The 11,726-nt window shown below is 31.2% G+C and overlaps 5 protein-coding genes across 5 annotated transcripts; 1 reads left to right on the top strand and 4 right to left on the bottom strand.

Moving 5' to 3' along the window:
• Window positions 1-153: 153 nt before the first annotated feature.
• LOC105620387 (small integral membrane protein 13) lies at window positions 154-1,432 on the bottom strand. Its single transcript, XM_012201889.1, has 2 exons — window positions 1,339-1,432; window positions 154-293 (listed from the first exon to the last, which is right to left on the bottom strand). Exons 1-2 carry the CDS (start codon window positions 1,430-1,432, stop codon window positions 154-156), a joined length of 234 nt encoding a protein of 77 aa, XP_012057279.1.
• Window positions 1,433-2,986: 1,554 nt separating this feature from the next.
• Window positions 2,987-3,802, bottom strand: LOC105620376 (protein TSSC4). The gene has a single exon (XM_012201879.1). It carries the CDS (start codon window positions 3,800-3,802, stop codon window positions 3,077-3,079), a length of 726 nt encoding a protein of 241 aa, XP_012057269.1. The 3' UTR covers window positions 2,987-3,076.
• A 582-nt stretch (window positions 3,803-4,384) lies between these two features.
• Window positions 4,385-5,648, top strand: LOC105620365 (endonuclease III-like protein 1). Its single transcript, XM_012201869.1, has 2 exons — window positions 4,385-5,008; window positions 5,244-5,648. The coding sequence occupies exons 1-2, from the start codon at window positions 4,385-4,387 to the stop codon at window positions 5,646-5,648; spliced, it is 1,029 nt and encodes a 342-aa protein (XP_012057259.1).
• Window positions 5,649-5,658: 10 nt separating this feature from the next.
• Window positions 5,659-6,658, bottom strand: LOC105620354 (nucleolar protein 12). The gene is made up of 3 exons (XM_012201858.1): window positions 6,494-6,658; window positions 6,305-6,410; window positions 5,659-6,226 (listed from the first exon to the last, which is right to left on the bottom strand). The coding sequence occupies exons 1-3, from the start codon at window positions 6,595-6,597 to the stop codon at window positions 5,726-5,728; spliced, it is 711 nt and encodes a 236-aa protein (XP_012057248.1). The 5' UTR covers window positions 6,598-6,658; the 3' UTR covers window positions 5,659-5,725.
• A 719-nt stretch (window positions 6,659-7,377) lies between these two features.
• LOC105620343 (small nuclear ribonucleoprotein Sm D3) lies at window positions 7,378-8,830 on the bottom strand. The gene is made up of 2 exons (XM_012201849.1): window positions 8,515-8,830; window positions 7,378-7,527 (listed from the first exon to the last, which is right to left on the bottom strand). Exons 1-2 carry the CDS (start codon window positions 8,828-8,830, stop codon window positions 7,415-7,417), a joined length of 429 nt encoding a protein of 142 aa, XP_012057239.1. The 3' UTR covers window positions 7,378-7,414.
• Window positions 8,831-11,726: the final 2,896 nt, after the last annotated feature.

The following is an 11,726-nucleotide window of genomic DNA, read 5'->3' as shown; positions in this document are numbered from 1 at the left end:
ATACTATATATATATATATATATATATATATATATATATATATATATATATTCTGTCACGAGGTATCCAAGATTAATTTTTACTTTACATAAAATCGTGTAAAGTTGATATTATCAATATTATAAACGATAGCTTCAATATATTGTTCAATATTTAGTCACGACGAAGTTTCTTTATGCGTGCACGACCATTCTTCAAATCATTAACCGACGACGATTCACTCATTCCATTCCCCGTTAACTCTCTCACAAAGCGGAACCGTGATAGAAAGAACGTCCAAACTAAGTACCAACCTGAAAAAGAAATCATAGTATAAATATAATATGCAATTATATAAAAACAAAATAATAATGAAGTGCATGATGTTGAGTAAGTTTTTTAATTCAGATTAAGAACTTGAAATATATTTACATTTATTTCTTATTCAAGTTAACAGCATCTTAATAATATAAGCGCTTTAAGCTATTTTAATCATGTATTTCAAATTCTTAGCTCAAATTATAAATTTTATATGTATATATATATAAAATTCTATAATTTAATACTTAAAATACATATATTATAATTCAGTATTTTATAATTCAGATTAATGATAGATTCAGTCTACTAGCATATAATAAATTAGTGCATATTAAACTTGCTTTATATAAAATATCTAAATGCAGTAGCATAATATAATTAACTTTAACAACGAAATAATACAAGTATAATCTGTTAAATATATTGTTAATGTATATATTGTTAATGTAAAAATATCAATTTAAAATATTTATATTTGTGTATTTTAACTTTGCATTTAATTTTTCTAATTTCATGTATAACAGTTTTTAGAATACATTAATCTAGTAATGCTAATGATCAAATTCGCTATAATTATTTGGAGTATTCTTATCTCTTGTTCAATTTAATGTCTTAATAATGCAAGCATATTTAATCGCGTATGTTAGATTCTTAGTCAGAATTATAATTTGTAAAATTTATTACATATATATAAAATTCTACAATGTAGTGCTTAAGTATATTAGCAAGCTCTTTACTGTCCACTAAATGTAAATGTATATGTAAAGCATGATGACATAATGCAAAACAATATGCTGATCACTAATAGCGTTACATACAACGTGAGCTCTATATGAGTGTCGCACTAAATTTACAAAATACTAGAACACAATTAGGTATCTATATACGATCGCATTTACAGTACTAGTACGCAAATCCTAGAGTACAAAAGAAAATGAGAAACTCATGCTGTTGAATCCACATGTTTTTTTCTCCTGATGATGTAATTATGTCAAGACGTCATGATTAAGATATCAGCGCTCTGATACGAGTGCTTACCTATCACAACAAGAAGGAACACTATTAATAAACTGAATATCACGGAAAACGCCGTTAAGAAGATTTCCATCGAGATTTCCATCGGGATTTCCATCAAGGAGCGAAAACGAAAAGAAAGAAAGGGAAAAAAGAAAAACAAGAAAATGCGTGAAAGAAGTGAATTTCCCTACGTCCTACGCCGTGCGCGCGAGCGATGGCATAATTATTCCTCCACGAGGGCAACTTGACGCGAGCAGCACCGTACACGTGCTCGCGACTCAACGATCAACAACAGAGTAACAGGAAGTCGCGACGACGATGACGAGTCCATGCCTTGTCTCTCACACTTGGCACGCCATTTTGAAAATCGAAATCGCAGGTACGCGTACAGGTTATGGCTCCCATCCCCTCCTCACCGAAAATATACCGCGCCGTCCGGACGATCACTATGCGATCTCGCAACTTACCGAAGTCTCGATGCAGTTTAGGTAGATGTCTTGGTTAACATCATCTTCGCGAGCTTCTCAATCCTTTCTGCGACTCCTACCAGTCCTACCGGCGAACAATCCCGCGAACTCCGCGAATGAGCGAGTATATCTAACCTAACGTCACACGACATGCATTGAGACTTCGGAGTTGGAATAAGTTGGGTTGGGGATTGGGGTTGGAGTAGTTTATTTTGCAGCTGCTTAGTGTACGTTGAACACAAGATTGTTACACCTTTTGCACTCACAATAGAACATGTATAACATAGAGAGCAATCTCACTTATGTTTAATGTAGAAGTTAGTTCATCTTTTATGTTTTAATGAGAATGATAAAAAACATTGTTTCACAAACAACAATATTAATTATATTTGTTATATTTATTCTCTTTTTTTTATATTACATAGAGTTTAGATATCTTAGGTATCTTAAAAATAAAATTTAAGATAATTGTACGCTTTTTTAATATATATATATATTACATATATACTTCATCTTATTGAGAAAATTTTATTGTTTACTTACATACAGTATATATTTTTTATTTTTATACTACATATCCTATGGATATGATATTAATATGTATTGCTTTCAATGAGTGTTTATACATGTTTATAAAGGATCTCGCACTAATTATATGAAAAATTGAATTCTGAATTGAATTAGTTTTCACATATAATGCATATGTAGTGAACAAAAGATATTATTTCCGCCAATGTAGATTAACGTTAATTTCGGTTCAACTTATCTATTATATCTTTTTCTAGTTTTAAGAATTAGAAAAAAATGAAGTTGAACTAAGATTAAAATTAATCTATATTGTTAGAAATGAATATTAATCTATTCTTTTTTTAGTTAAATTTCTTGCACAGTTATCCTTTTTCGCTTTCTTTTCTCCAGCATAAAAAAAGAGGAAGGATAAATTATGTAAGAAATTTAGAGATTAGCCTTATAAAACACAAGACTCAATAATGAATAGTTTTTAAGTTATTATATATATTATATAAAAGGTTCTCACAAAGTTTTACACCCTTAATATACTTCAAAAACTATCTATTATTGAGTCTTGTGTTAATAACATGTTTTGTTTATCACACGTTATAAATTATATATATATGCAAAAATTAATTAATTTCACCGGAATCTAATTTTCTATGAAATTAGTACGAGGACCTATATAAATACTCGTAAATTGTTTTATTTTCAAGCAAATATCCACAATTACAATCTCTATATATTTGCATTCATACAATTTTATGCACTGTATATTCGTTTCAATCATCTTCTTCTTTATCTGGTTCTTGTAAATGATCTAATCTAAGTTCTTTCGAGCGATCGACTTTAATCACTGGTCGATTCTGTTTACATGTCCTCTTTGGTTTCTGCCCGATCACATATTCTGGCAAAATGATTTTGCTACTTCTGAATATAGGCTTGTCGTCTGGCTCTATAATATCTTCCATTGTCTCTCTCATTCGTGGTTTTTTAAATGTGATCTGCGACGATGATGACCTTTTCTTAAATTGCGTCTCTGTAGAATTTGATTCGCAAGTCTCAGCGTTCATCTCCTCCCCACATTCGCCAATTTCTTCTTTCTTCCTACGAGCTTTCAATTCTCGCAGAAATGACATAGCAGCCTGTGTGTTACTGTGCTCCGTCATGTCTTCGTTGGATACATCATCCAGAGAATATTTGACCCATTTATGCGGATTTCTGTGATAATCCGGAATATTTCTGAAATTCGTGCGTGGCGCCGGACCTTCTGGACGCTTAAAAATACTCTCCTTACCGCTAAACCTCTTTGTTTCTCTCTTCTGCCTCCGGTCGTCACTAGAGGCTGGTCTTTTCCTTTGTTCGACCATCTCCATATTGTCCGTCTCCGGTTTGTCATGTTTATTGCAATTACTTTCCGCAATCAAGAGCTGATCGAATAATGCCTGCTGCCTATTGGCGAATGCTGCATCACCACCGCGTAGAGTAAAATTATTTGAGGTATGCATTTTAAAAACAGCGAGGCTTCTTGGCTACAATTATTCATTTTACAAATTTATCAGGATTTTTTAAATGATGAATTCAATATACATTAAATATCACATATTACAAACCTCGAAGTTGATGTTAAATTAGTTCACCTTTGGTTATGTTGACGTTTTGTTTCGCAACAGTAATATTGCAGAAATGTTTCGTGATGAATCGATTTTCGTTAGTTGCAAGTAAATATAATAAGCAGGATATACTTTAATTCTGCAATTGGAAGAAATGGATGGTGAAATAACTTCTTTCATCCATTCTGATCCATTCCATTCATTCTCTCACTTTTAATTCTTTCTCTTTTTCTTTCTAACGTCTATAGTACATCTATTTCATTTCAAGTGCAGAATAGTGCAGAAAGCTACACTGATGATTCCATTGTAACCTAACCTAACCTAATCTTAGCTTTAAGTGTCCAATTATACGAGCTGCACGAGCGGGAATGGTTATGCCAATTTCGAATGACGTACTGCGAAGTTCAGGTACAAACATTCTGCTTGTTACTCGCAGGAATCAATGCGTTGACACCATAACGTGTTTCGTCTGACAAAATGAGTAAACGATTGAAGCTGGCTGGTCTCTCGGCATCAAGAACTTTACGTTCAGGCAAAACCTTCGTTAACGCAGACTCCTCGGAGAAAACGTCACCCTACTTCGGTGATGAAGAGAAAAGATTGGCGAGGACTAGCACAAAGAAACATGTACTGATTAAGATCAAGCATGAAATGGTAGAGAACGAAACAAATATCAAAGAGACACCAATAAAAAGTGAAGATGTGGAGCTGTCGACAGATGTACAAGATATCAAGACTGAAGAATGTGAGATAAAGAACGAGAATGTAGAATTCAAATTGGATCCAAAGAATGTTGAAGATAAGAAACAGTGGATGCCACCGAATTGGGAAACTATTCTTGAAAATATTAAAGAAATGAGAAAGAGCGAGACAGCTCCAGTTGACACAATGGGCTGTCACAAGTGTACAGATCCTGATGCCAGTCCTGTAGTATCTAGATATCAAGCACTAGTAGCTCTGATGCTGAGTAGTCAAACAAAGGACCAAGTCACTCATGCTGCTATGCAGCGTCTGAACACTTATGGTTGTAAACCAAATATTATAGCAACTACCTCTGATGATGATCTAGGCAAGCTTATATACCCAGTTGGATTTTGGAAAGTAAAAATCAATGCTTATTTATTTACAAGATTTTTCTTATCTTAAACTTCTTGTTATGTTTATAAATTCATTTACTAACCCATTTAAAAATTTATTTTCTTTTTAGTAATTTTTGTTTTAATTTTTGTTTATATGTTAAACTGTTAAGTTATTTGTAATTATACATATTTTTATGAATTTCCTAAGTTTACAGTTAATAATTTTTTTGTATTAAAAATGTTTTTTTTCTTTTTAGAAAAAGGTAAAGTATATAAAAAAGACGTCAGTGATCCTTCTAGACAAATATGGAGGTGACATACCAAAAACAGTAAAAGAGTTGTGCGAGTTGCCAGGAGTAGGTCCTAAAATGGCTCATTTATGCATGCGAACTGCCTGGGGAGAAGTATCTGGTATCGGGGTGGATACACATGTTCACAGAATAGCTAACAGATTAGGATGGGTGAAAAAATCGACCAAAACACCAGAGCAGACGAGAAATGAGTTGGAAGATTGGCTTCCTAAGCCTTTGTGGAGCGAAGTAAATCATCTCCTCGTAGGATTTGGTCAAGAAACTTGTCTACCTCGATTTCCTAAATGTTCAGAATGTCTCAATAAGGATATTTGTTCCTTTGCTTCAAAAGGTGGAAGAACAAAGAAGTGATAAATGCATGTTTATAATGTAATACTTTTTACAAAATATATTTATTTAAAATTTGTGCAGTAAATTTATCAAATTTCCTAGCGCCTAGATTTCTTTTTACTCCTCTTGCCACGTTTGTGCACTAGCCCCTGTGTTTTCTGCAATTTTTGTTTATTTTGTTTTTTGTTTTTTTGTTGTTCTAATCTTTGTTTTTGTTGAAATGCCTTACTTTTTTTTATGCGTTTTAACGCTGCTTTTTTTATTTCTTGTTTTAATTCTTTTGCAGATTTTATCTCATGACTGTTGGATTTAGATTTTGGCTGCACTTGATTCTTACATTTCTCTTGCAACGACATTCCCACAATCTTATCATCATCGTTGTCATTGTAACTTTTGTCACTTTCATCATTTTCTTGTTCTTCTTTTTCTTCTGTAATTTTGTTTTCACCTATCCATTTTTTTCCTTCTTTAAGATCTGCAATGTTTAACTCTAAAATACTAACTGTATGACTATCTAGATCAAATTCTTGTTGAGATAACAATTCTTGCAGCTCTGGGACGACTTGATTCGATAATGATTTCTTATAACGTTCTCGTGCCTAAAAAGAAATATCTTTTTTCAATTCTTCAAGAAATACTTTATTTTATTTTATAAAGTAAAATAATATGTGACTCACTTCTTGTTTAATTTTCTTTCGTTCTTCTTTTAATTGTTGCTGTAACTGTTCCTGAGCCTTCCTTTTTCGTTCTAGTTTCCTCTTACGAAATCCTCCTAAAAATTCTCTACATTTTTGGGTAAATATAAATTAATTTGTATCAACATATATGTAAGTACATGTCAATTACAAGTTTTGCACATTAATTACCGTCGTTTCTCTTCATCGAAGACAAGCGTGATCTTTTTTCGCCTTTTCGGTTGGCTGGGTTTTCTATTTACATTAAGTAATTGTGGTTGAGAATTTTTAAACATAATTGTAATTATATTTACGATAGGTTATTTTCTACACTAGATTACTAGAGATTGGTATCGAAAAATACATGTGTTGATCGTACGATCATGAACTGCAAGTGCAAACAAGTGCAAATGTGATACGACTTCTGCAAGATACCATGGTGGAAGGACTCGGGTGTGCTCTTGCGCATACATTTCTAACAGCAAATGAGAACGTGACATCATATGCTGCCATGTTGTAGCGGTTATTTGAATTAAGGTTTATTATTTTGCCTGTTATTATTTTACTTATTTTACTATTATTATACTTATTTATTTATATTTGCTGACAATATATAATACATTTGATTTTATCTTTTTTTATAATAAAAATTAATTTTCCACATTTTATTTGACAAATACCCATTTTAATCTCTCGAACTGTCACAACAAAATTTAAAATTAATTTTTTTAGAATTTTTATAGGTATAAATCGAATATTTAAATATTATTTATTTAGAAGATTGCAATACTCTCAGTATTTCCATATCTATCTATTGCATAATAAATTAAATTTTGTCATAAAATCAGTCATAAAATAAATCTATTTTCTTAGTCATCTTAAGGCAGACAATGAATTAGGATTATCTAGTTCTAATTTAGTTTTAAAGGAGACACTTCTTATAAGCACAGTAAACACGTAATGCAATACTAGATTTATTATTAATCTCACACATACATTGAAAATATAGATTACAATTTTGAATGCAGAAATATACTGTTTAGAAATGATGCAAAAATACAGGAATGAAATTTTACACTTGTATTTATAAAATAAAGTTTATTATCACAAGATTTATCCCCTGCCTCTTCCAGGTTGAGATCCACCTGGTTGATTTTGTTGATTCAGCCAAGGTGCCGAACCAGTACCTTTGCCTCTTTGATTTTGTCCTCTCCCTCTGCCACGAGCTGGAAACATTTTATTACATAAAATTATCAAATGTATATAAGTATAACATATGCGAATCTTATCTTAAAAAGGATTTAAACTAACAAGAAATATTTATTTTGCATACACATTCTTAAATATCTTATATTATTAAATATTGTGCATAAAACCATTAATATTATTTTCTAATTGAATGATTAATAATAATGATTAATAATATAACTTAATTACTTTCTATTTAATTATTCCAATATAATTCGATTTTAAAACAAATATTAAAATTTTATTTCTATTCGTTTTTCTTTGTTAGATCCAAGAGCTTGTTCTGATATACTGTCAGTACTAAAAATCTATAATCCATGTTAAGTCCATTCTACAATTGTATAAGTATAGTTGTGTAAGTAGTTGTAGTTGGAAGAATTAATAAATATTATATTTATCAGATTAGAAATTGAGTTCTCTTTCTTTTGATTGATTGATTCCAATCTAATTCAATTTCTGACACAGGATTAAAACAATTGTAAAATGGACTTCACTATACTACAGATTTTCAAAATTAACAGTGTATATCAGAATATGACCCAAGTTTCTACTAACTTAAAGTAATTTTAATCTCAATTTACTCTTCACTTTCTTTTAGTTTTAAAAGATGAATTTAGAAAATGAAAAAGAACTTAGAAAATTTATGAAGAGAAATTCGAATCAATATAGATTAAAATTAATCTATATTGATAGAAACAAACATTAATCTTTTTCTGCTTTCTTTTATAAATATCCATGTTTTTCAGAATATAGTATAAAGATTTATATAGTATAAAGATTTTTATAATGTACACAAAACTAAAGAGAAATATATTGTCAATAATACTGATCGATAAGATTGTAAAAATACTGAAAATATTGATGCATACTATCAGTAATACTAATTCGATATTACTGATCATTATTATTAATCATGTCACCTAACTTCGTCTATTAATTTGAACAGATTGCAGGAGTACACAAACCTTGAGCTCGTAATATTGCGGACTTTCCTCTACCGGCTGTGCCTGATCCTTTGCCACCAGGTCGTTTAAACATAGGTGCGTTTTTCAACATATCTGGTAATATGAGAAACCTAATTTTCGAGCCGCGAATGTATACATTCTCTAGCTGTCCCACTTGGCCATCCCGATACGTCACTGTAATATTCTGCATTTGACAATTCATATTATCCTCGGCTTCTATCAATTTGCCACGATATACCTCGCCGGTATTCGTCTCACAGGTTATAATATGACCCTCAGCCTCGTGGAGCACTTTAATGGGAACTCCGATTGACATTGTCGCTAAATAATGCTGCGGACGCTTTTCTTAACTTTAAAAATTCTTGTAAACCGTAATTTTCGTTAAAAATATTTTTATTCCGTATCTTCCTCTATACTTCAAAAGCGTTGCAACAAACGCAGCGACTATAACAATATGAACTATATGAAGTAACGAGATACATGATATACTCCTAGATGTTCCGTTCCAATGATTGCGCAGTAGCAGCGTAAATTTGGGCAAAATTTTGATTGGCTATTTCAATATGCCAGCGCTATATTATTACGCAAGAAAGTTAATTTGAGCAAAAATTTGATTGGTTGTTTCCAGTATTGCTATCGCCATTAGCGCAACGGAACACCTGATATTCTTACACCATGATGAGATACAAGTCAATAAGTGTATCGATATATCGAAAAAGATCGATGTCGATTGTCTTTCCTGAAATAAATTAATTTCTTATATAAATATTCTTTTAAGCATCTTTATTGGATATTAAATATTAATATATAATTATTTTTTATTTGGCTTGATTATTTCCTCACATCTTTATTCTTGGAAAAAATATTGCGCATGCAATATTGGAAAGCCAGTTCTACATTAGTTGCAAACCGATTGCAAATTTGTTGCGACAGCCAATCTGAAGCTTGCATTTTGAAATCAACGCTTCATATTGGCTGATCGCAACAAACTTGCGATCAGCTTGTAACTAATGTAGAGCCAGCTTTATAAATTCAAGAAGCTCTCAGAAATGGAATAATAAATCTGTTTTTGTGAAAAAAGTGAGAAAAAAGTTCTAATTACAGAAATAAAAAACAGATCCAATGGGTATGTCAATTATGTATGTGATTGCCGAAAAGCAACTTTGCAATTGTTAAGTAAAATTCTTTAATATGATTGGCTTGCTGAACATTGTTAAACATTTCATATTACTACATTTTCATGCAATCGGTTGTGTCTTTTGGATATGATTTTAAAATCATGAAATACTGATTTGCATGATGGAAACACCATGCTTCGATCAATCGCAATGCTAAGCTTGTAAAATAAAATGGCGGTCTACGCTGAATGCCTACAAATATTAAGTTACACTACGTTACATCGTTATGTAAATTCATTAAAATATCTCGATTTCTGATAGAGATTGCGGATTTTATGAATAAAAAAAACAAACGTATTTACATTTATTAAAGCTTAAAAACCCATTTATCCTCACATTTTGCTCATTGAAATATGCAATCATTATCACATAATGCCTTATTATCTACATTACTTGAAATTCTTTCCGTTCATCGTGGGTGTTGATATTCATACAATAATTGTAAATACGATCAAAGAGGCGTTTACGAGACTCAATTTTACGCAATTTTATAGAGGAAGTTCTAACCAAATTAAAAAAGATTAAAATAAAATAAAATAAAAAATTCATTTTCTTCGAATATCTAATTTCTCACAACATTTTTATTAATGTGAAAATCGCGTTTGTTCCTTTTCATGTTTTATTTTCCTTCTCATCATGATATTTTTTCTTTTAATAATTGTAAAATATCTATTTTAGAAATATACTTCTATGTATTATTTTAACTTTTTATTATATTTTTCGATAAACTAACGCATTAATAATAACTTTTTAATAATGTATCATATAATAAAATTGCTAAAATCAGGATGTTGTATTACACACAGAATGTATAAAAAATATAAAAAAAACAATTCGATTCACGTTTATTATTAAATTTTTTAAAGGCATCGTTATACGCATAACAATATAAATTTCGGTCAAGATAGCATCGAGTATCCAACGTGATAAAAGATAAACCGTTTATTGCAGCAAAAATTTTCATTACAGAGAAAATAAGGTCGCACCTCATTCAAATACGTTCGGGAGAAGTTACCTCATCTCTTCTCTCTTTTTCTTTGTACATTACGGCTACAATATAATTCGATGAGGTGCTAATTAAAGAACCCTATACAAAGTAGTCGAGAACACACAAAAAACGATTTCCGGCTTTCGTTTAGGGGCGATGCATTTATATATATTTTGTTTTTAAATATACATAAATATAGTCTGCTATAATTATTAAACGTTTCAAGAACTGTCAAAAGGGCCCGTAAAGGCCTGGGAAGAAAGAGGATGAGGCGTGGTTGAGGAATAAGAAGGAGGGAAAGAGGGAAAAAGCGTAGCACACTAACTTTCTTTACGTACGCGAAACCTAAATGTCTAAAGCATTTCAAAGAGGATGGTAATTGTAATCATATAATATATATTAAAGTTGATGTTACTTTTTTAATAGCTTAAACGTACTAATATCAATCGTAATAATTACAAGCATCGTGTTACGTCCTTATATAGTCAGCCAAGTACGATCATCGCTGATAAACTTTTTTTTCCTCTCTCTCGCTCTTTTTTTCTCTCAATCTCTCTTTTTCTCTCGCCTCTCCTATAAATCATTTATGTTTCCGCACGCATTCCTCTGCCTCATTCTCCCAGGCATCTCTATTCTTCACATACGCATTCCCTCAATCACTCTCTTCCTCTTTCTCTTTCTCTCGGTCATTCTATCGCTCTCGCTAGGCAAGATTATTCCGATATTGCGATACACGTTAGAAAAATATGCTATGCCTAAAATAGGATGAAGGCCTGAAGGCAACCATTCCGTCGATATTACTGATAATCGGTGTCTGTGTATGTAATGTGTATGTAATGTGTACGTGTAAATGTAAATGTGTATACGTGTTAACGTGGTGTGCGTTTTTTTTCTATACACGATTCTGATTTCTCTCATCAGCGTTCTTAAAAAGGTGCGCCAAAAAGGAAAAAAGAACAGATCCATCGACAACAATAATATCTTGATACAAGATAAAATATATGTATATATATATATATATATATATATATATATATATATATATA

Source organism: Atta cephalotes (assembly GCF_000143395.1).
Source record: "Atta cephalotes unplaced genomic scaffold scaffold00002, whole genome shotgun sequence".
NCBI classification, from domain to species: domain Eukaryota; kingdom Metazoa; phylum Arthropoda; class Insecta; order Hymenoptera; family Formicidae; genus Atta; species Atta cephalotes.
The sequence above is the reverse complement of the archived record's forward strand: the minus strand, read 5'-3'. Positions and strand labels throughout refer to the sequence as shown.